Source organism: Exophiala bonariae (assembly GCF_035927105.1).
Source record: "Exophiala bonariae strain CCFEE 5792 chromosome Unknown scaffold_27, whole genome shotgun sequence".
Classification (NCBI taxonomy): domain Eukaryota; kingdom Fungi; phylum Ascomycota; class Eurotiomycetes; order Chaetothyriales; family Herpotrichiellaceae; genus Exophiala; species Exophiala bonariae.
In genome coordinates this window covers 263528-289039 of record NW_027042502.1, presented here as the reverse complement: position 1 = coordinate 289039, position 25512 = coordinate 263528, and the positions used below count along the sequence as shown (strand labels likewise).

The 25512-nt window shown below is 48.8% G+C and overlaps 9 protein-coding genes across 9 annotated transcripts; 2 read left to right on the top strand and 7 right to left on the bottom strand.

Annotated features, from left to right (window-relative positions):
- Positions 1 to 801: 801 nt before the first annotated feature.
- LTR84_007017 (uncharacterized protein) lies at positions 802 to 2496 on the bottom strand (the record flags this gene model as incomplete). The annotated part of the gene is made up of 1 exon (XM_064850573.1): positions 802 to 2496. One exon carries the CDS (start codon positions 2494 to 2496, stop codon positions 802 to 804), a length of 1695 nt encoding a protein of 564 aa, XP_064702642.1.
- Positions 2497 to 3124: 628 nt separating this feature from the next.
- Positions 3125 to 5458, bottom strand: LTR84_007016 (uncharacterized protein; the record flags this gene model as incomplete). The annotated part of the gene is made up of 10 exons (XM_064850572.1): positions 3125 to 3335; positions 3452 to 3658; positions 3724 to 3815; positions 3872 to 4164; positions 4224 to 4343; positions 4400 to 4562; positions 4618 to 4795; positions 4851 to 4951; positions 5002 to 5114; positions 5188 to 5458. The coding sequence occupies 10 exons, from the start codon at positions 5456 to 5458 to the stop codon at positions 3125 to 3127; spliced, it is 1749 nt and encodes a 582-aa protein (XP_064702641.1).
- A 1152-nt stretch (positions 5459 to 6610) lies between these two features.
- LTR84_007015 (uncharacterized protein) lies at positions 6611 to 8431 on the bottom strand (the record flags this gene model as incomplete). The annotated part of the gene is made up of 2 exons (XM_064850571.1): positions 6611 to 8211; positions 8269 to 8431. The coding sequence occupies 2 exons, from the start codon at positions 8429 to 8431 to the stop codon at positions 6611 to 6613; spliced, it is 1764 nt and encodes a 587-aa protein (XP_064702640.1).
- Positions 8432 to 9268: 837 nt separating this feature from the next.
- Positions 9269 to 9817, bottom strand: LTR84_007014 (uncharacterized protein; the record flags this gene model as incomplete). The annotated part of the gene is made up of 1 exon (XM_064850570.1): positions 9269 to 9817. The coding sequence occupies one exon, from the start codon at positions 9815 to 9817 to the stop codon at positions 9269 to 9271; it is 549 nt and encodes a 182-aa protein (XP_064702639.1).
- A 930-nt stretch (positions 9818 to 10747) lies between these two features.
- Positions 10748 to 11545, top strand: LTR84_007013 (uncharacterized protein; the record flags this gene model as incomplete). The annotated part of the gene is made up of 1 exon (XM_064850569.1): positions 10748 to 11545. The coding sequence occupies one exon, from the start codon at positions 10748 to 10750 to the stop codon at positions 11543 to 11545; it is 798 nt and encodes a 265-aa protein (XP_064702638.1).
- Positions 11546 to 11565: 20 nt separating this feature from the next.
- LTR84_007012 (uncharacterized protein) lies at positions 11566 to 13578 on the bottom strand (the record flags this gene model as incomplete). The annotated part of the gene is made up of 1 exon (XM_064850568.1): positions 11566 to 13578. One exon carries the CDS (start codon positions 13576 to 13578, stop codon positions 11566 to 11568), a length of 2013 nt encoding a protein of 670 aa, XP_064702637.1.
- A 572-nt stretch (positions 13579 to 14150) lies between these two features.
- On the top strand, positions 14151 to 14531 carry LTR84_007011 (uncharacterized protein; the record flags this gene model as incomplete). The annotated part of the gene is made up of 2 exons (XM_064850567.1): positions 14151 to 14184; positions 14272 to 14531. 2 exons carry the CDS (start codon positions 14151 to 14153, stop codon positions 14529 to 14531), a joined length of 294 nt encoding a protein of 97 aa, XP_064702636.1.
- Positions 14532 to 18327: 3796 nt separating this feature from the next.
- On the bottom strand, positions 18328 to 19481 carry LTR84_007010 (uncharacterized protein; the record flags this gene model as incomplete). The annotated part of the gene is made up of 2 exons (XM_064850566.1): positions 18328 to 19354; positions 19420 to 19481. The coding sequence occupies 2 exons, from the start codon at positions 19479 to 19481 to the stop codon at positions 18328 to 18330; spliced, it is 1089 nt and encodes a 362-aa protein (XP_064702635.1).
- Positions 19482 to 20588: 1107 nt separating this feature from the next.
- Positions 20589 to 22066, bottom strand: TUF1 (translation elongation factor Tu; the record flags this gene model as incomplete). Its single annotated transcript, XM_064850565.1, has 4 exons — positions 20589 to 21456; positions 21515 to 21777; positions 21826 to 21854; positions 21904 to 22066. 4 exons carry the CDS (start codon positions 22064 to 22066, stop codon positions 20589 to 20591), a joined length of 1323 nt encoding a protein of 440 aa, XP_064702634.1.
- Between the last annotated feature and the right edge of the window lie 3446 nt (positions 22067 to 25512).

The window sequence follows — 25512 nt, the reverse complement described above, 5'->3', positions numbered from 1 at the left end:
CAACCTTGGAACCGTGGTTTGTCGATCCGTGCTTAGTTAGTGTCTGACAGTCCTCGAAGCGTAAGAGCTGCTGCGTAGAAATGATCCAGAGCCAACGTCAGAATGGAGAGGAAGGCACCAATCGCGCCTACCAGATGAGTGAATTCGAGAGACAGCAAAGAACTTGACGCATGCCCACGGCCCTCAGTCCGCTTCGCCAAATATCTTCAAATCGTGCCGTGGCCGTGGCTGCTCCGAACCATTGCCATTTGAGGTGGGACGGTCCTTCGGCATGAATCAGTGAGGCGCAGGCCTTGATGATGGTGGTGCTGAGGATGGAGATAATCGTCTTGGAAGAAGCGAGAAAGTGGTCGAACCCGTTTTTCTATAGGCAGCCATCGGTCTTGCTCCTTAGATTGCACTGCATTTTTAGCCTTTCTCGGGGCCTGGATGGGGTTGTAATCTATGCCGGACCGTGAATGCATTGTGATTGCACGTATCTAGAAGTTATATAGAACACTTAGCAGAAACAGAGAAAAGATTCGGTACCTGGGACAGTGAGAGCCGTCAGCGACCGATGCACGGCATCGAATGTGTGAAATATAAATGAATGCCGCCCCATGCCGTGTTGTTAGGAATAACAGTGCCTCTGTGGGAAATACCACATGAAGGTTCAACCCGCTGTCACAGAGTATTCTATCTCTCGTACATAAGACTTGGAGTTCAAGTCCTAAATCGTCCGAAACCGCTTCACATTCACACATTATCTCAGCATTCTCATCCCCCAGTATTGTGAATAGCCGCCAGCACAATATATCAAAATCAAGCCAAAGCCTGGTCATCCCCATGTACGCCATTAACGACGGGGACGGCAGTAGGAGGCAGACTGCCTAGTTCGCAAATAACCAGATCGAGGAAGTGCGATGGCGTGACATCGTACATGAGATTGAGCAGATATAGACCCGTCTGGTCCTTCCACCCTTCCAAGCCCTTCCCTCCTCCAGGATTCTTCTCGTCCGAGTCATCGCCTCCCGCATTACCGTCGTCTTTGTCTTTTGTGCCGGTCTTCTTCCCTCCTTTCCCGCCAGATGACGCGTTTCCTGCGGCGGGTGATGGACCGGTGGAAGACAGAATATCCGGCTGGAAGACTTCTACCAAAGCATCTGGGTCACCAACTTCATTCATGACAATACTGTCCAGTGCTGCTTTGGTGGTAAATTTGACGGTCTCGCATAATACGATCACCGGCACGGCGCGTGCTTTCGTCTTGCTGGACTCCTTGGCCATCATAGCCACCATGGCTGATCCGGATCGTGAGAACAAAGAACCATTACCCAGCATTGCACTGGCGCCGAGAAAGCATTTCGTCACTGAATTCTGATCCACGATATCCGCAATAGAACTCAGCAGTGCATAGCGGACCTTTAGACCTGCACGCACGAGACTTCGCGCATGGTTCTTGCCTTCAAACATTGGTCGAGAGTCAACGATTATAACCTCGAAGTGTTTGCCTTGTCGATGCGCTGTGATCAGTGTCTTTTCCACGATGCTGCTTTTCGCGTATGTAAGGATAACGTCGCCATCATCGATACGCGCGGTTGCCTCGCGCGCAATGACTTCATCGGCTAGAGTGATTCGTTCGCGGATAAATAGGTCGATAGACTGGCTGAGGCTCTGTTTAGCCTCACTATCGGTCAGATCAACGGGTTGTGTAGAGATAAGGTTCTTGAGCCATCGAATACTGTTGCCCTGACTCATGGAAAGAGGCCGAGCGTTTCGAAGGTAAGCGATTTGATGATTAAGATGAGTCAGGAGGTGGCGAGAGAGAGCAACACCTGGCGGAGTGCTATATCCTTGGATGACCTTCTTGAATGCAAGCAAGGTTGCAACACAGCGTGCGTTTCCTCCACAAATCACATAGTCGCGTAGTTGGAGCCCCAGGGATAGTACTGCTGGGTGGATCTCACGCCCTGCACCGGCCAGAGTCGCTTTCTTCTCTTTGGGGTATAGATGGCTGAACATAGGTACCCTCTTCGGATCCTTGTATTTCTCCTTCTCCGGCGCAGGGTTGACCTGACCTGGTCCCTGCAGTTGTTGTTGAGGCGCTCCGCGAAGCGGCAAAGCTTTTCCCGTCGAAGATAGAGTCCTTTTATGATGAGACCCCGTGTCGCTATCCCTTTTGGTCGTTGACGGTCGTCTTGCCATCTCGGGTTTGAGAGTCGCTGCAGCAGTGGCAGCCGGAGCACCCTTTTCAGCGACCTTCTCTGCACGCCGGGCCGCCGCCTGCTGCTTCTTCAGTTGTTTCAGTTGTGCGCCTGTCAACTTCGCACCCGCACCTGCTTCGGCAACATCTGGGGGAGTCGAACTGCGATGCTCTGTATCTGCCTTTGATTGATTATTGGGTTTGCCCTTCTTTGATTCCTTAGTCGCTGCAGCCGCTACGGACCCATTTTCGCTTTTGGATTGTTCGGGCTGAAGCGCTCCGTTTGCGAGGCCAGGGTCAGCCACTGCAGGCATTGTGAAAGTTGCAGCAGCGGGATTGAGGGGCGCGGTTCCGGAGCCTGAGCCCGAGCGTGACGGTTTTGGAGGGACCATTCCTGGCTTTGGAATTCTGCAATCGTCGTAAACAGGATGCAACGGTTTATTGCAGGGTACTGGCTGGGTAGAAAGGGTTGTGGTGGTTGAAGTGTTGGCAAAACTGAGTCATCGTTGTAACAGTGGTCCAAGAATCTCTCCAACCGTGACTGACATTTGTTCAACTCAAAAGTCGACAAAATAGGAAGCCTTCATGATGCCCACTTTTGCCAAGTCTTTGCCGATCTCACGCTAACATATTTTGAGTGTCATATCTTGCCTCTTTACATTCTTGATCTACTTGCCGCTTTGGCTGGTCTTGATGGTCATCTGGTCGTTTTAAGCCAGTTCAACTGGTAAGATATGGTGCACTTCAATAATTTGTGAAATTAGGCACAATATCCGTCTATAGGTCTTTTCGAGAATAGTATGCGCGATTATGTGACGTCTATGGTGAAACGAGTTGACACCTCCATCGCTCTACATAGTCCTAGATACACTCTCCATGGACTTCCCTCTCCGTCAACAAGCCAAAGGTTCATGACCGATAAAGGCGACTTACAGGCGGCATCTAAACTTCGAATAGTCTGGTAACGAGACTTGGTCTGCGCTCAACACGGCTAGCGCGACGTTCCTCAAGGTTCTTCGCGTCGTTGGCTGCAATAATATCCTCGCCTGTCTCGGCATGATCCATCTTTGACTCGAGATGCGGGAAGAAGCGGTTGAAGCCCCAGTAGAAAAGGCCAGCGGCAACGAAGGAGTAGAGATATCCGATGTTGAAACTATTCAAAGTTGTGTTAGTTGGGAGGTACTCGTAGTGTTTATGCGTATATCGTGGTTGCACCAAACCATTTGCCAACCAACGCAATAGTGAAGAGATGGGAAGGGAAGAACATACAGTCGTTGACCACCAATGGAGACACTGGTTTTACCATGGCCCGCAACGACGATATTGTTGACGAAGCCTGGGAGAGGAGGGACGCAGCCAATGAAGAAAGCAACAACCGCACGCCAGTTGGTGCCGAATTTGGGCGAATAGCGATAAATTCCGTGGAAGTCGTACATATCGGGGACGGACACGTTACCACGTCGGACAATAAAGTAGCTGTTGCACGAGTAACATGAGTTAGTGGTCTTAGAGGAAATATGGAATTGAGAAGGAGCACATACTCGCACATGAGAATGCCGGTCATGGGGCCCAAGAAAATGGTGTAACCACCGAGGAAAGCAAGGAACTTTGCGGCGGATGCGAGAATTTTCCACTGTGTATTGTAATCAGTCATGGTAAGACTTGTTTCTCAAGCGCAACTCGACTTACCGGGACAAAACCCCAGCTGCCAATGAACGCAGCAAGAAGTTGACCACGTCGAATGTTGATATACTTGGGGCAGAAAGCCATGAGATCGTTGGCTGCACTGATAGAGTTGGCTGAGATGTTGATACCAATGGTGACAATGATCAAGCCAATGGCGCCGAAAGCAGCAGCGGCACGACCGCCAGACGACCCGGATGCTTGCCAGAGGTTGATGATTTCGATCGGGTTCCAGATGATCTCGCCGTATGCTGTCTGAGCGGCTGCAGCAGTGAAAATACCAAGCAGACCCACAATCGCTATGGTTCAATGTGGTCAGTAGAAGTCACCTCGGCACAACAAATGGTGAACAACTCACTGAAGATGAAGGGAATGACGATTGCTTGGACATTTTGTGCGCTGACTTTGTTTGAATACCGCGAGAAATCGGCGATGTTCAAGCCTAAGGTTGCGTAGTTGCCCAAAACTCCGTTGAGATCTGCGAGGGAGAATTAGTGAGAAAGAGCGACCACTTCAATGGAGATCATTACTCACTAGCAAAGAAAGCCCATGCAAGAGCGGACCCATGCAACTTGGTGCCGTCAGTGATGACTGTGCTATTACTGATGGTGCCGCCGGCCTTGTGCAATGTATCACCGAAAATCGCGAAGAAGATGATCGGTGCAATAACACTTTTGAAGGCGAAGAACCATTGAACCTGTGATCGTTTAGTTAGTCCAATGGTTAGAAGGATGTTGGCTGTCAGAACATACCTTTGTGTAAGGAATGCACAGAAATGGAAGTTGAAGCAAGAAGTATAGGAGAAAGCCAATCATGCCTGCTGTCGTGATGCCTTGGTCTTCAGGAATGTGGTTGGGGATGTTCTTGAAGCTGGGCCAGATGGCTGTCAGTAGGACCGTCATACATTGTCCTCCAGTCGTGGTTTGCACACTAGATGCTATTAGTCCTCCGAGTCGGTGAGTATATTCAGCGAGATAAAACTTACCCGAGCCAGACAATGGCAAGAACGCAGCGAGACAGGACAACGAAGTAACTGAAGTAGTAGCCAAAGGGCATGCGTGCGAGAACTGGGAATGGAGTGTGAAGCTATTCCATATAAGCTGGGATGTACGGGTTGAGAAGTGGCCATAACGTACAGTGGCACCCATTCTACCATTGATGGTAATGACGAGACCCATTATCGCATTACCAAGAACACAGGCACCGATAGCCAGTCTCCAACTGAGACCCACGGCGATGATGGAAGACGCTATACGGCGTAAGAGTGTTAGGACCATGCCTCTAATTGACGTGGTGACTAGATCAGATCACGGCAGACATACCAACTTCCCAATTAGAAACAGCCCATGCATCGGCCATCCAGTATGCGACATAAGCGGCCCAGTTCCATGTACGCTTTGACGGAGGAATAGGATCGAAGTCGGCATTGGAGGCATTCTTTGTTTTGGCGAAACTGCTCTCCTCCTGACGAACCTCAAGGCTGAAGTGGGGCAAGCGTCGCTTGAAGGTAGAGACCTTGCCGACACCAACAGGCTCGACACCCGAAGAGCCCGTCTTCTCATCATAGTAGACCTTGTTGTCGGCAGACGCCATCTTGAGAGTAGACGATGTATGCGTAGGTCAAATCCAAGGTGTACGACGAGACGTAACAAGTGAGAGGGGAGAAAGCCCAAATGAAATCATGGTATCCCGGCCCATATCTAAATATTTCCATGGAGCGTGCCTATGACCTCTTGATCGCTGCGCGCCTTGCCCTTCGTGTCGAAGTCCAGCCGCACGCACTGATAAGCATGGAAAGCTTAGCTTGGGAAGGCTTCGGTTTTTATTGGCGCCATAGCGAATGTCAGGCCTATGACAGATGTTTGTTCTGGCAAGATAAGGAACACGTAGCTAAGATAGGTCAAGCTCCATGTGGGGGATGCTGGCCGTGCCCAACAAACCGTTGGCCTTCAATGTCACCCAAGCCCTCTGGCCTTTGGCCGTGGTCCAGACGAACAGTTTTCGTGACACAATAGATAACGACGGCCACAGGATTCGTAGCATTTACACCTTGGCCGCACCTAGGCGTTGGCCGCTCTCCCGGGTGTCCTCAGGCTGGCCATTCAGACGAATACGCTCCAATCTGTGCCTGTCAGCCACTTTATCCATCTCGCATTTAGAACGCTGGAAGAGTACGTACATCAGGATCGAACTCCCTTATCAAATCTAGGTCAACATAAGCGACAGGAAGAGATAAGGCTAAACATGTACATACACCAATGCTGACCTCTCTGAGAGGTCCAGATAAGTAAAATCACTCGGTGCGCCCGTAATAACATGTAGTGGCCGGATTCTTAGATCATCAGCCCATCAAAAGGAAAGTTTGCGCCTCTTGGATTGTGTCCTTCGTTTAATTTCAAATGGACATTTTCATCATGGAAGTTGATTAGATATGCATGCACAAAAGTACAGCAGTTGTTTTGGCGGTCACACGACCAGCGCTTCTATCCTCTAGGTAATGCCGGATATAATTCTACCGGCTGCCACCATCGATCTCGGGTTTACTGATGTATTCCTTGAGGGATTCCAAAAACGATATTAATCACGGCCACATTCCTGGCTAATGTTATCGTGCCCTGCAGCTGATAGCACCTACCCTACAGCTCCAAGAAACGCCACGCTTGCTATCTACTAATCCATCATTTACAATCATCACTTTTAATCTTGGTCTAGACGGGATTAGCACGAATCGTGTTTCCGCCACCTTCATACCGATATCTCAAGACCAAACATTTCGTGGTCGGCGGCAATTTTCTTTTTGAACATGCCGAGGTCCGAGATCAGGGTTTCCATTTCTGCTGCCATCTCGATCGCTTCATCATCATCATAGTCCGATTCCATATCAGCCTCATCGCTGGATGCAGTGTCGTCCTCGTAGATCATGTCGGGCGTTGACCCTCTCGATCTCTCCTTGTCATCCGCCACTGATTCTGTCTCCTCATGGAGAATGATCGGGTTCTTCAATTCATCGAGCACGAGTTTGAGATGAAGATTCAACGCCTCTTTCTCCTCTTCCATCTGTCGGATTTTGGACTCGGAGATGGCCAATTTCTCTTCCATGATTTGCAACATGTTTTCATACTTCGATGTGAATTCTCGAACCTTTTCAGACTGTGCCTCGGCGCTTTCCTGCATGGCCTTCATCACTGATACACTTCCATTCTGTTGCTGTTGATTGAGTGTCCATCTCAGTGATCTGATTGTTTCTTGCATTTCGGTTATTTGCGCGTCCTTCTCCGCCGAAGAAACATGATCTTGATTGACAATAGCTTGAGTCCGAATGCGTTTGGCTTGATCGGCGTATCTCAATGTCGAGAGCGTCTCGTCGTAATCGGAAGGTGCAATGCAAGCAATCATGGCAGTCTTGGAATTGCCCCCAAGTGAATCCTTCAGTAGCCACGTCAAGATCGAGTCTCGGTAAGGTACAACATCGCGGGTTTTTCGGGTAGAGCCCTGTGCCCGACCATGCTTCGGATCTGCAAGAGCTGCAATCACTCGTCCAAGGGTGGTCAAAGACTTGTTGATGTTTCCCCCTTCACGGAGTCGTTGTCCGGTCGCCTCTGTTGCTTTTGCTCTTTCTGAACCGGCCAAATCCACGAGACGGATACGCGCTAGTCGTTCGGTCGTCTCATCAGTATGATAATCATGGTGGATCTGTTTCAACATGATTGTAAAGACAGCGTGAGACCGGGATGATGTGTCATTCATCTTGGTTGCGGCCGTGGTTCTGGAATTGTCGCCCATACGCATGTACTTCAAAATCTCGGTATAATTCTTGACTTGAATTTCCGTCAAGTCCTTCACATATGGTCCTTCTGTTGGCGATTCCCGAATCTTGAGATACTGTGGAGGATCTGTTCGAGGCTGGAAGAGATCACGGACGTGTTCGTTGTAGACTTCAAAGTAGGACACTCTGACGCTGTAACTGATGTTTGCGCTTTCATTGCTTTCAATTCGCTCGAATAGATCCTCGCAGGTTCGTGGAATCAAGCCGGGCTGTTCATCTTTACCCATCATGGTATAACTCTTGCCTGAACCCGTTTGACCGTAGGCGAAGATACAGGTATGATAGCCTTCGAAGTTATGATCAAGAAATTCTTCACCCAAGCAATTGTAGACATCCTCTTGTGTCGCATAATGCTCGTCCGCTGTATCATGGGACCAAAACGAATTGTCGAATGTGAACGTCTTGTCTTCCACCACTCTCTTCGTGTTGGCCTTTGAGTCCAAGGTCGGAGGTGCTATCAGCTTCGTTGACTGTGTGTCTGGGTTCATCTCAATGAGGCATTGTGCATCTTTCGCGATCTCTGTAGAACGGTTGATTAGCCATCGACAATGTTGAGATATGAATCAGGGTGCCTGACCTCTAGGCAAGAAGCCTCTTACTCGAACGACCACCTTTACATTCCCGCCAGGATTCAGAGAAGACGGAGCCATCGGGATGTTGACAGGTGTCTTGGATCGAAGAGACGGGCTTGAGGCCGAGGATGCTGTGGGAGTCTTCGCCCTGGTGGCGGGTGGCACCATGATTATAGACTGTTCCAGGAGGCGTATACACTCTGCTAATACTGTTGAATATCGACTTTGCAAAGCAGTGTAGATGAAGAGACTTGGAGGTGGTCGCAGACCAAGTGGAGGTGGTGGTTCCGCAGGCGACTAGGGTTGGCCGCTTTGGGTTAAATCCAAACAATGACATAATTCGGGTGGTATGGGTAAATTCACCTGTCCGACTCAGACACGACACCTCCCAACTTTTGATGCGTCCGCGGTTACTGGCTTTGTGATATGCACTTCTCTTTCATGAGGTAGTACTTCGACTCAGATCCAGTACTGCATTTCTCTTTCTTGGTTGTATCTGCAGTGCTTGGATTCTTGCCACGTGGAAGGAGAAATGGGTACCTCAAACGACAGTCGCTGCAGGCAATCTTCTGTACGGATGAACCGGTGGACCACAGTCACTGGGGGATCTCTTGTTCTGAAAGGACACCAGCTCATTGCCTAAGTAATTATCATACTGTCAGAGATTCTTATAGTGGTAGACGTGTCAACGGCACGTGCGAGCCGTTTGTGTGGAGGAAGGATGGACGATATCGATCTTTTGGGGAGTTGCAGGCTTGTGAAGTTGGCGGCAGGTGCGACTCGGAAGAATCACAGAACCATGTTCCTCCTTTGTTCCAGCCTCAATTTGTTCTTGCAGTAAAAAATCAGACTGACTGATACATGTTCGATGAACTTCACCGCACAAGCAGAAGCTCGTCATCAGAGTATTTGTAAAACTGCCACATACCAAGGCATGCTAATAGTGCCACACTTTTCCTCCTGCTTGGAGCTTTTGAACTGATAAATCCATCTTCGTTACTTCGTTTAAACGCCATTTGGCCCAATCTCCTCGATCTTGCTTCTCTGCTTCTGTTGCACTTTTTCTCCTTTCAATTGTGATACCGCAGTACCATCCACTGGCAATGGTTGTTTTGTGGAGCTTCCGTCAAGATTATCTTCACTCTCGTCCTCTGAACTTGACTCTCGAAATTTGAGTTCTCCATGTTCCTCCCTTCCTTTGCGTTCAGTCAACACTCCTAACTCCAGGTTCATCTCGATATAATGCTCTTCGTCCTCTGGAACATTATCGATTCTTTGCTTACTAACGTTGTCAGCGTCTTCCAACTCGGAATTCGCCTTTTCGATTTCTGGGAGAAACGCCCGCAATCGCGATTTTAGGTCTGATGCCGGCCCTGCCATCGGTCTTGTCAAGAGGTTTGGAATCTGCTGAGACGAAGATGATTCTTTCACTCCGTGATTCAATGGGATATGCTCCTCAATGGCATCATCGTTGTCCGATGAACTGCCTGAGGATGAGGTTTCGTCATCATCTACAACATCCTTGGGTTTGACACAATGCCCGCCTGTTGCCATTGCGTCCAGCACAGGCTTAGATTGATTGTTCAAAGGAACCAAAGTGATTCTCTGATTCGATTGTAAAATCTGATTTAAGGAGATAAGAGTTGATGGTGTGAGAAGTATTAGTATATGCCGGGCGTAATTTGGTAGACGTAGATGACTGGACTTGCGTGAGAGTAGTCCGTCGTTCGAAATTGGGCTGCAATATAAAATCTCTGACTCGGTCGGGTTCGTTCCCGCCACTTTGAGGGCTTGGGAAGCGTCACAACGCGACTTTACACTTCTCTCCTATGATTCAGCCCGCGAACATTCACATGACTTGTAATACTCTGAAGCTAGACGTAGGGAAATACATTATCGAAGAAGTACATATCGTTGAGGATGGTAGCACCAGAGTTCCGTGCCAGATGTTAAAGCGGCAGAATATATGCCCAGTAAGGTTAGGTCAAAATCTAGGTTTGAAGCGGCACTACCATCCAGCCGCATTTCCTCCCAACGAATAAGAGCCCTTCATCCAACATGTATCCCAAGACCGAGCGCGTAAATCCAGCCTGGCACCAGCTGAGTTCCACCATTTTATCTAAAAATGTAATGTTTCACGTTTCGCAAGACTCGACAATCACGATAACGTGGGCGCTAAGTTCGTCGGCTATGCAAGGAATGATGACGACTCCCCCCGGCCCTGGGGTCAGTGGTTGCTCTGTGAAGTTCACAGCTGCCCGAGGCGGGAAAGGTAGAAGGACCTGACATGGGGGATGGGGATTTTTTTGATTGCGTGAACCCGACGACTTCTCGAATGCTTCTTGTTCTCTTCTCCTGAAATACCATTTGCGGGTAGTTCTTTAGCTGTCTCAAGCGAGTAGGACCTCGTCTTCTTCAGTCTCGGAAAAGATTCACTTCGCTTGTACTCTCGAAAAAAGTTCATTCTCGAACATGACAACCACCATGCCAGCCTCACCACCACCAGTGGTGAGCGCCAACACCGACGCCATGACCGAGACTCGACCATCTCTACCCCGCCGCTCTTCCTCACTGCACAAAGCCTTGATCCAAAAGCTGCGACCGTTTCCCTTCCAATATGTCTGGTCTGTGTGGCACTCAAAGCCCGATCCATTCGAGGAGTACCGATTGACATTGCTGATCGACCATGTCTCTGACATTGCGGCATTCTACCGCATCTTCAACAATATGCCATGGAACCAGATCCGACAAAAGGATAGCATCCACATCTTCCGCTCGGGGATCAAGCCACTGTGGGAGGACGAAGAGAATCGCGACGGAGGACGGTGGTTGATCAGGGTACGGCCAGAAGCTGGGAGGGCGGTGAAATTGTGGGAGGAGATTTGTATTCTGTGCTGCGGTGGCGAGTTGCAGGCTGCCATCACTCAGGGTGAGAGATGGGGAAAATTCTGGCATTGGGAGACTGCTGAGCTAACAACTGTCGCAGAGCACGATCATATCTTGGGAATGTCCTTTTCGCGAAGACCAGCTTTCACTCATATATCAATCTGGACCAAGCTGGGGAGCAATCTGCGGAGTATTCTCATCCTGGAGCGGACAATTCTCTCGAGTCTTTCTCCCGACTTGCGACCCACGTCGCATATTGAGTTGAGCTATCGCAAGCATTCAGAGAAGCTGTTTGATGCAGGCTCGACCATGCCGGGCTTTTCAACCCCGTCAAAATCGTCCTCAGCCCCATTTGGGCGTCCGGGAGGTCTCCAGCGATCACTGACTGCAACCTGATGATTCACCATTTGACGTTCCTAGCGTCCAGGTACATACCGATCAATCTGAACATGATCTCGATCACGTCGGCCAGGACTTCTCTCTCTATCGCGGCGGCTGTCTCTGTCTCTGTCTCTTCGGCTATCGCGCCTATCATCACGTCTGTCGTCGCGGGGATCGTCTCTTCTGTCACCCCGTCGGTCATCTCGCTTGTCATCCCGACGGTCACTTCTTCGATCATCCCTGCGGTCGTCTCTTCTGTCGTCTCTTCGATCATCTCTCTTGTCCTCACGTCCGGCCTCTTTCCTGGTATCGCGGCGATCGTCGTCTCGACGCCTTGGACTTCGTTCGCGGTCACGGCTTCTATCACGGTCCCGATTTCGACTTCTGTCATAGTCTCGTGCACGATATCTGTCGCCCTTGTCTTTATCGCGACCTCGATCTCTTTCTCGGTCCCGGTCCCGGTCTCGGTCCCGATCCCGATCTCGTCTGGGCTCATCACGGGTTTTGTCGCGATCCCCTTCCCGGTCGCGACTTCTATCTCGGTCCGCGCGATGAATATCGATCTTTCTTCGTGATTCACCGTCGCGATCGCGATCACCATCTCTCGCCTTGCGGCGGTCCCGATCGCGTTCTCGCTCCTCTGCCGTACGGTGAGTACCACCGCCTGGGACGTACCGGTCGATTCCTGCAGGCGATGCTGAACGAGGTCTGCGTTCACGGATTGGAGCCTTTTCTCTGTCTTTGACAGGCACAGGAGAGGCTTGTTGGCTTTGGGTTTCACCTTCTTCACGATCTCTGCTGGGGCTTCGTTGGCGAGGAGGATCTGCTTTCTCTAACTTCGACGGCTGAGGGATTGGTGCTCTCTTGATAGGGGATCTGCTTCGTCGCTCGTGACCACGTTTATAGCTGTCTCGCGATCTCTCTCTCTTTTTAGGATAGTGATCAGTCCCTGCACTCTTCCGGGAGCTATGGTGTATTTCTGATTTCTCAAAATCGTACTCTCGCCGCTCTTTGGATTTCTCGGCTAGCTTTTTGCCCTCGCTCAACAGTAGTTCAAGTGCAGCGGCTTCAAGTTCTTGTTCAGTCGCAGGTGTTTTCATTTCTTTGTCATGAGATGGTTGATATGAATCCCGCCGCGTCGAAATTCGTTTGGAATCCCGATCTCGATCTCGGTCCCGCGATCGATCGCGATCACGGTCACGGTCACGGTCACGCCCACGGTCTCTTTCCGAGTCTCTTTCTCGCTCATACCGAGCCTGACGTTCCTTTCTCTCCTCTTCACGTTTTCGATGTCGTTCATCTCGAGCCTTGATCCTCTCTGCCTCACGCTCTTCCTCCTCCTTCCTGCGCTTTTCCCGCGCAAGCTTCCGTGCTTCATCTTCAGCCTCGCGTTTCTTCCGCTCTTCTTCTTCACGCTTAGCTTCTTCCTTTTTGCGCTTCCTTTCTTCCTCCATCTTTATTTTAGCTTTAAGCTCAGCTGTTTCTCGAAGCAACTGATCCATTCTTGCCCGATTTTTCTCCCGCTCAACGGTCCGACCTTCTGTCTCTTTTCTGTACTGATCATCTGTCTTGCTGCCTTGCGCTTCCTCCTGCGCAGCAATTTCGAGACCGACATCTGCTTTTCGAATCTCCCGGACAGCATCTAGAACCATAGATAAATGTTTGGCAATTTCTGTGTCAATTCTTGACTCCACATCTTGATATAGACCACTGCGATCGACAGCGCCCTGGATGAGTGTTGCAGCCTTGCCACGTTCACGGGCGAGAAGATTCGTGTCCTTTTCGATCTCCGCATCGGCGATGGCGTGAATTTGGTGTGTGAGGGCAGTCTTTGCATCGGAAGTATTGTATGAAGCCCAGACTTGTTTGCGGAGGCTATCGTAACCCCCCTGTTTCTTGAACTTGAGAAGAAGGGTGTCAATGGCGGAACGCTTCTCTTTGACGAGAGGTAGATCTGAGATTTTGAAGCGCTGGCGGAGGGAGAAGGGACCTGCGGACTCGACACCCATCGAAGGAGCATCAGTCATCACGGCGTTCGTGGTCGCCATGATTAAGATGAGGTACTTCAGGTGTTACAGTGCAGATACTGCGCTGAACCAGCCTCGAATATCAACTTGCAGGTGGGACTGCGCACTTGATGAATTCATAGAGACTCGTCCACTCAACGCGATTGGACTGGAAATTGTAGGCTACACGTCGCGTCTAAAAGTTGCGCTGTAGCTGGTGTAGGGCGGAAGTTTAGCGGACAAAGTGCAGATTACGGAGACATTATTCTCCGTCCCGTCCAGCAAAATAATCAAGTTTGTCTCGATTCGCTCCAAGCCCTGACTGCAATCGTGCCCCATCCCCATCCCATATCCATGCAACTTGCAAGCTTCACGGATTGAGACCCCAGCAATCCCAATTTCCGGGCACAACCACGACACAACAACAAGGCACTCGAAAACAGGCATCCATTTTTCCCAGGACCCTCTCTATACCCTGCAATAGCTCAAGGAGAGCTTCAAATTGACTTAAGATCATCCGCCGCGCCGAGGGCGCCCATTCACTCTCCCTGTGAAACTCCGACTTGAAAGGCACGAAAAAAGCAAGATCAGGCTCATATACACAAAATTTCAACATGGTTCACAAGATTCTATTTTGGGCCGGATTCGGTAGGTCATCGCATCACTTTCTGGCTTGCTCTTTTGTCGGACTGCTACCATCATAGCGAGCAAGCGCTAACCCTGCTGCAACCATAGGCATTGCGACGCGGTTCCTCCAACTTGGCATTGAAATGCGGCCATTCTTCCAGCGCGGTGCCCTATGGGTCTATCCCTTGTTCGCCGGCGTGGGCGGTTCATTTGGCTACTGGATGAAGGGGGTGGAAGACAGACAATTTAAACTCCTGCAACAGCGGAAAGAGATCCTTCTTGAGAAGAGAAGACGGAGAGCAGAGCGCGATGCTTTGGCAGATGGTGGACAAGCCGAGACCGCAGGTGTGTTGGCCAGTACAAGTTGAATCGCTTGACATAGACAAGTGAGCAGCGCAAACAGATATGCTGGAAGGCATCTCAAGAACGGAGAGGAGTTTGCCAGGTATCCTTCAGGTCACAGTGGGATCTACCACCACTACTTATTGTACAAAGGGCACGCAATGACTGTACGAAAAGACAAAAGTTACACCATAGCATTAATCCCATCGAGGCGAATGCTCCAAACTATTGGACCGACCTAAAGCCAAACATAACTCAGGCATACAATCATGTCAGGAAACTGCTCAATGGAAGTACTTTTGATATCCTAACCCCACCCCACTGCGCTTTCTCAAGCGTCCCTCACAATCCTTCTCACTTGTCGTTGTCTATTCTGTCCTCATGAAGGTGGATCCTCTTCGAAAGCCTCGTTCCCCTCCGGCACTGGGACAAGCGCCCTGCTAGTCCAGATATGCGTCGCACCCGCGACCATATCGGGTCCAATGCCTTCTAAACAGCCAGCTTTGACGGCACAAGCCTTCGCACCCTCATGAATATGGATAAGTCTCGTCCCGCAGCTCTTACAAAAATAGCAACGTTTGGTGCGACCTTTAGGCGTGATGTGATTAAACACACTGATTTTGTCGGTGTCTTCCCATCCCAATGGTCCTGTGGAAGCAGATGATGGCTCGAAGACAGGGAAGATGGCCGAGATGCCATAGGCGGATGCGCTCTGTCGTCGACACTCGAGACAATGACACACAAAGACCTTGAGAGGGCGTGGTATCGGGGTTGTGAATTTGATGGCCCCGCATTGGCATTGGCCCTCCATGCTTGGAGAATGTTCAAGCCTCGAAACCTGGATCTATCGAGGTATCAATGTCCCGGTTCTATGTAGGAACTAGTAGCTTGTAGTAGAAGATATAACAGGTTCATGGATGTTTTGAGTTTGCACGATTTCACTTCCGCTGTCAAGCCGGGTGCCATCAAAGATATATCATCCTTATTCTTGAACCCACTTACATGGCGAAGATGTATACCTCCTCTATCGAAGGGATGTGGGTTCCTCAATTGCCGGGTTCACATATTCCCTTGGCTTAGATCATCCTCCCCGCACCTTCGTACGATACTAACGCATCATCATATCTCATGTTTCTTCTCTCGGAGCCCAACAAACTGCCTACGTAATAACCCTCTTATAGCTTCTTCTGTCCACTGTCCTCCTTGATGGGTGCTGGATATTCATGCTATGATTTACTACTTGGTCCCATCTGTTAGGTCTTCGCTGTTGCGTAGAAGCACCTCAAGATGAATAGTTGGATCTCGGTTAAGTAGCAACTGCTTCAAGCTTTCAAGGTCTTTATCGGCTGGATTGTCTTTTTGTCAGTGCTTCGACTCGGTATTCAATGACCATATCTTGATACTGCTTGCCAGCTCGGAAGCTTATGCTTTCCAGAAGCGACGGCATGGCATTGAACGCTTGTAAGAAGCGACCTTAGTACCATAACTCAAACCAAGCAATATCAAAAAGAATTCAGTCACCTGCAGACATTACGGATGGAAGACATGGCCACTGTATCGTGGGATTTCTTTGGCCTGAGCACAAGCAACCTCCTCGGGTATTTCCAACTTATCTTCAACTCATCAACTTCTGTCATCACTTGAGAAGGACGATTCAAAGGACGAAAATCGCTGCCAGGTATGCTCATAGTGTCCAATTCTTCCAGGTCTTCGAGGGCGCCTTCATGACCATTGCGAAAAACTGAAATATTAGATTGGCTAGAGATATCCAACCTCAGGCTGCAGAGAGACTTGAATACAAGAGGTTTGACCTAATCAGTATCAATGCTGTGGCGACTATGTAACGCAGAAATCAGCCAGACTCCGCTCCTCACTCTTTGCCCTTCCGACCAGCAAACCAGTTAGCAGGCTAGAACAAGCTTGACTGACTTCCCTCGTTCCATTGCTGGAACAGTCAATCTGTTTAACAATGTTGGAATTCAAAGAGAGACCGGAATCTTGTACGACGGTACCCATTCTTTAAGGGACAGACGAGTTGAAGTCTCAATGCCCCAGGACGACTTTTCAAGCGATATATTCTAAGCCTAGTCGAGTAACGCAAACAGCTCAGGTAAATGTCTTTGAGAAATGTAAAATACTATTAATAGTAATTATGTCGTCTGCATTGCTACATGCTACACATCTTGTAGCCAAATTATACTAGTTTTGACCCCTTTTCGACACGCTTTGAGGGTGCATAGAAGAAGGATAAGTGTTCAGAATAGTACCTAGGGTCAAACGAGGTAAGTGTTCAGGATATCCTTTCGTACTATTCCGAACACTTATCCTTCTTCTATGCACCCTCATGTAAGGTATACTGATGAGTTAGTCATATACAGAGATTAGCCGTGTTCTACTAGCCATCTACTTACCAGCTGTTTTTCTTGGTATTTCGGTACAGCCTATGGTGAAATAAAGCAAGTCAAAGCATGGTGGAACAATGCGATGCCACGACAAAAACAATATTTAGGCATCTTGTCATTGTGTGGGTGGCTAAAGAACGTCGTGCTACTTTGCAACGGAGATTCTGGATAAGAAACCGTCTAAGAGCTATGGCCCAGTCTGAATCCCAAGCTCTGGGGAGTAGAGTCACACCCAATGCACACCTTTAACTATCGTTCTTTATCATCTCATCTCGGACTCTTTGTAATAATTCACTGACTATTCTACATGTTTCATTCAGCCTCACAGCCTTTGTCTCAGTGATACCCCGTTTGTTATTGAAAACATTTCTTCTTTTATTCATGTGAGACTATGTTCTAAAGTTTCTGAGCTCGACTTTGCACAAGTCTGAGATCTACATCTCTATCAGGCATGATATGGAGGGACAGGGCAGGGGTGCTACTATAAATTATCATGAGTTATAAGAGGCAACATTGAGCCAATGCTACTACGCGCCCAAGAATCTTCATAGAATGCCAATCTACAAGCATCTTGGACATAACATCATAAGAGAAGGGCCGGCGCGTTGAAGAGACGACTCGATATTCGAAAAATGGCCAGATACAGTCGTCTCGAGTGTTTGTTTTGTGCGCATCAAAACCCATCATATGCAGATCAATGCGGATATTGTAACGCATTAACTTTACCAACGATCGATGAGAGCGGAAACCAGCTGACCTGGACATTCTACGGATTCGGATCAGAAGCCCCACCCCTCATGAGAACGAGCACATCCTTCTTCAATGACGCCCTGGCAAGCTTAGATGATAGTGGGAGATTTGCTGTTTTTATTGGCGACAAGAACAGCAAATACCTCCTCGTGCAAGTTCCAGGAGCACAGTGTAGATATACTACTCAAAAGGTCCAAGGCGGCAGCACCAACGACAACGACAAGATCACCACAAAAGCTTGGAAGGATGATCTGGTATTGTTCCACCAAGTTGTTCACGAGACTTTGGATGCCGACGAATTTATTTCCCGTAAGCAAATCCATATATGTTTTCTAAATGTGTTCCTCACCCTAACATTGGTTAAAGGGACTTTATCCTGGTTTTTGATCTGACTTCCTGATCGACGGAGTTGAATAGAATCCGATATAGTACAGTGGGAAGTTTACCCCTAGATCTATTTAAGATACGAAAGAAACCAGGGGCGCACAAGGAGCGAAAAATCCGTTTGGTGTTAGACTGTAACAATCAAGAGTCTAACAACCAAGCACACCGTTGAAGGGGAAAAGGTCGAATCTGTCAAACATCCGTGTGATTCGCGCCTAGAAAAGACAAGTGCTTAGTTTGGATGCGTCTACCTGACAATCTTGTGCGTTGTGTTTTCCTGATCATTTCATTCTTTTTTTCCGGGCGGCACTTCTGTTGCAAACCAAGGTGCCGAAGCTGGCGACGGTTTCGGTGTGGGAGTACTCTGGTCACATTTTTCGTCCACTTTTGGGTCTCTCACGTTAACGATCCAGTCCATGGTATCTGGCTCTGATTGATTTCTCCAATCTGCCACTGTATGTGTGAACGGCTCAAGGAATTGTGCTCTAATGATGCCACCAATAGGCTTGCATTTGCAAAAAGGGGGTCGCAAAAAGCCATGTCTTTGGTGGTCATGCCATACCCGCGCTCGGCTCAAAGCTTTGCGGACCGGCACAATTTTTTCAATGATCAGCGCAAAGGCACTGTCGGAGATTTCGGGCTGTACCTTCTCCCAAACCCCTTCGAAGAGCTCGTTCATATAGGCGCCACCGGCAACTTTGGAAAGATACCTCTCCGCCCACCAAGGACAGTATCCTGACTGCTCCCAGTCGATGATGGCTTGGATTTTGTCATCCTTGACAATAATGTTGGTGAGGTTCAGATCTCCATGGGTCAGAGTATATGGTGCTCCGCTTGGGAAGTTGTCCTTCATTTCCTGGAGTTTCTTCTCAACGAGTCCCTCATCTTGAGAGTCACCATATTGAGCGGATATTCCAGCACGCATTGTTTCCGATAGATCTTCCAGCCATTCTTCATCTGTGGATCCAATTTTAAAACAGGTGGGAGGATGAATGGTCCTACAGATCAACACACCATCATCAAGTTTATCGCCATTAATCTTTTGGGGAGAAGGTGACGTATATTGTCGGAGTTGTTTAAGGACATTGACCAATTGATCTCTGTATCCAGACTTTTGTTCTGGAGATAAGGTGTACCAGATCGAAGCTAACTCCACGCCCGGAGCTCGTGAGATCAATGTGAACTGTATGGGATCTTCGGGATCTGTAAAACGTTTCATCTCTTTCACCAGTGGAATATTGAGACCTGGTTGTTCGCGCAGAAACTTCCATGTCGTGTACTCATTTCCGAGTCCGCCATCGTTTGGTTGATCCCTTATCAACCATTTAGAACCCAAAGACCATAAGCCAGAGTTCCCACGGGTATGCGTGATCCTCACCCGGGGAAGGTAGGACCCGAGTTGATCGTACGTAGTCCAACCACAGGCCGAGCATAATTCATCATGTGGATCCCTCCAACGGTGTGAAGTCGTCCATCCAAGATTCCTCCACTCTTCAGGAAGTCGTCTATTGCTAGGAGCAAGCTCGAAAAGGCTTTCTGGATGTGAAAGGTCATACTCTCTAGCCTTGAATCTCTCCTCCAATGAGTCCCCCATCGAGTATAGACACGAACACGAGCTAAAAAATCGGGGACGTTGGAGAATGCCAGCCAAAGAATACTGGAAAGAGTCGAATAGAATGGACGTAACCCTAGCAGTATATATAGCTGAGACAAAGAGTCGGCGAGCTCTGTTAGTTGAACCACTAATTCAAGAAAGTTCCGCAAACGTCGAGGCTTCAATGAATATGCTGTCCATGATAGCATTCCTCATGCGTCAGGGTTCAAATAAAACCGGCGCAAGTGTTTTGTAGAAAAGGCAGTTGGCCAGAAGTGGAGCACTGGAACCTTTGTGCGAACCATATGGACAAAGGCGGACTCGGTGGCATACGCCGGACCTGTGATTTGTTTACATTCCAGTGCATGCAAAGGTCGCCAGTACGAAGTCCATGTGACGTATTAATACGAACTTGACAAGGGTAGAGTGCACGATCACCCCTGGAAAGAAAAAAAAGCGAACAGCGCCAGGACTTGCAGACATTCCCATATTCTACGGCAGTCAACACTAAGCCGTGCCCGGGACATTCCAACTTTCGGTAATGAATGTGATTGTTTTGCGATCTAGCTAGGTAGCCAGGAAGACTGCCAGACCATTCAGGTTGCCTATTGGCGTCGATCCTAGTGCGTTAGACCGTCGTAACAGGCAGTGTCGATTCTCAAAGCCACAGGCTGCCTTGCAGTGTTTCTCGTTAAACGAGGCTCGGCACGGGGATAATGAACATAAATTTTGTGGTATGATTATATGGTCGAATTGAAGTAGAGAGGTATCTGCAGCTTTTTCTGATCTGGGCCCTTGCCGAATTGTGGGACAAAGGTTCTAATTGCTGAAGCCCGCTTTCCTGATCCATGTACAAAAGCCGTTATACATTTTGATACAATTTTTGTTCTCGGCCGGCACCGGACCGGCTTGCTCCAACCCCATGCCTTTCGTTAGGATAATGGTTCCAATATTTACTCCACGATACTCGTGATGATACCGGTGGCAACTGTCTTACCGCCTTCTCTCAGGTTGAATCGTTCTCCAGGTTCCATCACCGTCAGGTGGAGCACTTCCATAATCATTTCGACGTTGTCACCCGGCATGACGATTCGCTCAGGATCTTCCACACCCTCTGGCCATGAGAGCGCAATAGCCTCTGTGGCGGTCTTGATAAATCCAACTGGTCGGTAGGCAGTGCCAAAGCCGTGCTTGCGACCACCTTCCTCTTCCGTCAAAACGTACATAGATACCATAGCCTTCTTGGCTGCCTTTGCGCTTCCAGGGACGACGACACATTGTCCACGGATGAGGTCCTCACGTTTGATGCCTCGAAGTAACAGGCCCGAGTTATCACCAGCTCTAGACTCATCACAATGCTTGTGAAATGTTTCGATGTCGGTGACCTTTGTCTTGATGACCGGTCCATTACCACCGATGATTTCAACTTCAGAGTCCTTCTTGAGGATACCACGGAGAACTCGACCGGATGCAACGGTTCCACGTCCTGGAATGCCAAAGACTTCCTCGATAGGCATCAAGAAAGGCTTGTCGGTGTCACGAACTGGGTCGGGAATCCAGGTGTCCACAGCTTTCAAGAGCTCATCAATCTTTTCCACGCCGATATCTGGTCTCTTCCCTTCGAGGGCACACAGTGCAGATCCAAAGATGATGGGTGTCTCATCGCCTTCAAATCCGTAGTTGCTGATAACCTCGCGCATTTCCATCTCGACGAGCTCCAACATTTCCGGATCGTCCACGGTATCAACTTTGTTGACGAAGACCACGATCTTCCGGACACCGACTTGGCGGGCGAGGAGTAAATGTTCTCGGGTTTGCGGCCTGCAGATATTTGTTAGAGGCGAAGGAGAGCGGCTGATAAAACATGAAGGGGTCTTACATCTGTCCATCACCTGCAGCCACCACGACCACAGCACCGTCCATCAGAGCAGCACCAGTGATCATATTCTTGATGTAATCAGCGTGACCGGGACAATCGACATGCGAGTAGTGGCGTCCCTGTGTTTCGTATTCGACATGTGCAGACGAGATGGTGATACCACGTTTCCGCTCCTCCGGAGCTTTATCGATAGCTCCATAGTCCAAGAACTCTGCAAAGCCCTGCTCTGCTTGTCTTTTTGTGATGGCGGCGGTCAAGGTAGTCTAGATATGTGAGCTTGGGGTGTAGGATGCGGACCAAAAGCGGATTACCTTGCCATGATCGACGTGGCCAATGGTTCCTATCCTTGTTAGCTATGAAATGCGACAGATATAGTTATAGGAACTCACCAACGTTGACATGGGGTTTGTCTCGATTGAAGACTGCGGCATATCCTCTGGCACCGAATCTGTCGTGACCGAAGACTCTATTGACGGGGTTGACACCTCGAGCTGGGGTCGCAATATGTCTCGAGGCGCGCAAGAAGGTTGTGAGGGAGCGAGTGAAAACCATGGCGATGCCGGAACAGGACGCTTGGCCTGAAAAGAAGGAAAGAAAGCGAAACCAAAAAGCTGCAATGCGCAGAAACAATTGTCACGAGAGATCGATCCTCACACGTCCTCCCAAAAATTAATCTAGACAAGATAGTGATGTACGGGCAATATGGTTCACCGTACTAAGCGTTGCTACGGTGAATCCTTCCGTCTAACAAGCAGTCACATGTTTGGCTTTGTCAGTGTTTATGTAATCCAGACTTTCGGCACCCAACTTGAACGCGGTGACACGCACGATCCGCTCCCAATCTCGTATTTCCGCCGTAGACTCGTGTAGGGTTTCTTACTTCGTGCTTCGTAGGACGGACAAAATGAAATATTCTACCATGCTTGTTAGCTCTTGAGTTTAGTACTATAGTCTGTCACTCACGGATGCCCGCTTCGCCCTCGCAGCCCTGAGGGCGGATGTTCAATGTGAAGTTGCCAGTGTTTAAGAAGCCAGATGGTCTTCAATCTTAAACATGATGCTACTGTCATTCAATCGCAGTATCAGGTACATAAGCCCACGCGACAACGAGTCATTAAGGAATTGTGGTGGTTCTTGGAGGAACAGTAGACTCCCCTCGAATCGATGCAATAGTTGATAATGACACGCAGACAATTGACCCAAGGCTTCTGACCCCCCAGCGGAGTGAGGAAGCCCGAGATCCAAGTATTCCCTGGAGTCCAAATACTCTAGCATCCTACCAAAATTCCACTGGCAGCGAAAACGGGGAATCCCTAGACTTGTCGCCTGCCACAACGATAAACTCAGTGGTTTCCAAGAACGATTTTGACATCGAATTTGAGAAGACTGAAGGCCGAGTAAAATTACCTGAGCTCAAACCGGACGCTATTCCCTATCTTCTAGCATGGAGCTTTCAAAACGTTGGCCAATTGCCAGCAGGACAGCAGCTTCGGTGTCTGGAGATCTTGACCTGTACTCCACAGGAGATATTAGTGGAATGGCTTAGGGTCAACTTACTGAGCCCTTCAGCGCGAAATAATCCTTATGTGCATTGCAGACCTACGTCACACGATCTGGTGCAATATCGGGCTCGATGTCTGGACTCAAATTCTCGGTATCGTAGTACCCAGAATCAGCCTCGGAACTCGAAGCTCTTTGAGTGCACCAATCAGTGCGGGCAGTCATTCCACCGGAAAGGAGACTGGATCCGGCATGAGAGACTCAATTTCGAGGAGTGGAAGTGCCCAATGTGCCCCGACCATGTTCTCAGCCGAATGAGTCATCTCCAAACTCACCAGAAGAAGCTTCACAGTAGGGAGGATATACACTCGAAGCCACAACCGCATTATTTTCTGAAACCACAACAACGCCCATGCGGCTTCTGCGCTCGTAGCTTCGACGACTGGCGCCAATGGCTTTCCCACGTTGCAGCACATTTTGAAGGCACATTGCGTGGTAGTGTTCGGCGAATCTCAGAATGGAAGCAGAGGCTTGAGCCTTATATCGAACGACAATATGAACCATCCTGTCTGGTCGACAATGTCATCGGCCTGGATGCATTTGATTTCAACTCGTTCACACATGAAGGTGGTTATGACACGTTGTCTCCCGGACATCTATTTGAGCCATTCGGCGAATTCACACATTGCTCTGACACGCATTGCCCGCCGTCCAAGGACTGCGCTGATGAAATGGAGCCAAGAACATCTAGTACTATCATGGCTGCACGAGATGATTCAATACCCAATGATGTTAGCATCACTATTGATGAAGGAGAAGAGTATCCCATTATCAGAAAAGAGTTCTCTCATTGTGACAACAACGCCCAATTGCCACCCAATACTGCTGCCGGGATACAGTATTCTATGTTCCATGACAAATCTTTGGATATTATAAAGGAAGAAGATGAAGAAGCTGCCCTGGTACCTTACATGGCTATGCTAAACATTAATACGCCCACTTGCAGTCAGCCTTATGACAGCAACGAGTCGTCCAACTCGAGCTGTGGTTGCACAAGGTGTGTCTCTTACCTGCAAGCAAATCCAGCAGTTTCGATGGTCCCAGGAACGATTTCAAATGGCTCTGAATCACGAGGAACAAGAACTAGTGCCAACCTGAATCGATGGTTAGTACAACCGGTAGAAGATGAACCATGGTCGGTTGTCAGCCGCCTGACAGCTGAACGCACGGAGAAACTGTGACCAAACCTCGAAGAGGAGCCCCGGGGTATTAGTGCGACGAAAGGGGTTTTTATAGCCAAACCCAAAGGTAAGGCAAGAAGAGGATTGAAGAGAAATACTTGCAATATGAGTCCACCTGTTGATGTCGAAACTTCTTATTCATCAGGGATTTCTATATCGTCGGAACGAGAATTTTGGATTCCGTGGGTAGTGGCGAGAGTAAAGGCCTTCATGGTTGAACGTGCAGGCTACACGATAGATATTTCCTGGTCTGCGGTCGCAAGCTGTCACAGCAGCATTACCTCTCGCGGCCCAAGGCTGAGATGAAAAAAGTTGAAATGGGAGTAAAATCCAAGGCTTAGCAAGGTAGAGAAGATGTGAATATGCTCTCCCTAAGATCGAGGGGGATCTGATGTGCATTGCCGAGAATAGGAATCTTGGGTGGTCCCTGGGGCAGGGGAGGATGCTGACGACCTATTCGCAAAAGCGAGATCAGGTTCAATACACTACCTGCTACTATCAGTGCAAACATGTACCTCTTGTCTGCAGTATCAAGTATGTTCTTCTGTCCAGGCGATGGAAGCTGGACTGTCGATATTTGTACCAATTACATCATCAGTGTCTATTAAATGATCAGTGAAAGAAATAAAGACATCTCTTCGGTAGAACTCTCGTTTGCCTTGTATGAACCCCGACAGGCATGCGGCTGTCCACGGACTTTTGCTCGGTAGGTCCGCGAATAAGATTACGCAACGGAAGCAAAAGGAAAACTGCCCAGTGTGGGAAATTCATAATGTGTGACAACTATACATAAAGTCATACATAAAGGTCCGAATATGAACACAAATAGGTTGTGCAAAATCTAGTAATCACAACACTGCCTCCAGATTTGGGTTTATTTGATGAATTCACCATCATTACGTGCCTACCGTACTTGACCGCCAGACATGGGCTTTTGGTCATCAAATTCATTTGCCGCTCCTAGTGTCCGACTTCACTATCGTTGAGATCCCTGGTCCAATTTACTTAGCTTTGGGCCAAGTTGATCCTCCTTTGAAACGGTTACCAATAGTTCGCCAAACCACGGTTTGCAAAGAGAAAGCCGAAGCGATTGTGGGTTTTGGTAACATTTTTGACAATTTCTTGAGTTTAATCTACATCAGAGACGAGCCTTACAAGGGTGTCGTAGCCAGCTATTTTCAATACTTTCTGAAGTGAAGGGATGAACTTGGATACATATCTGAACATAGCATTACACTGCATTTCCCAACCGCTAAC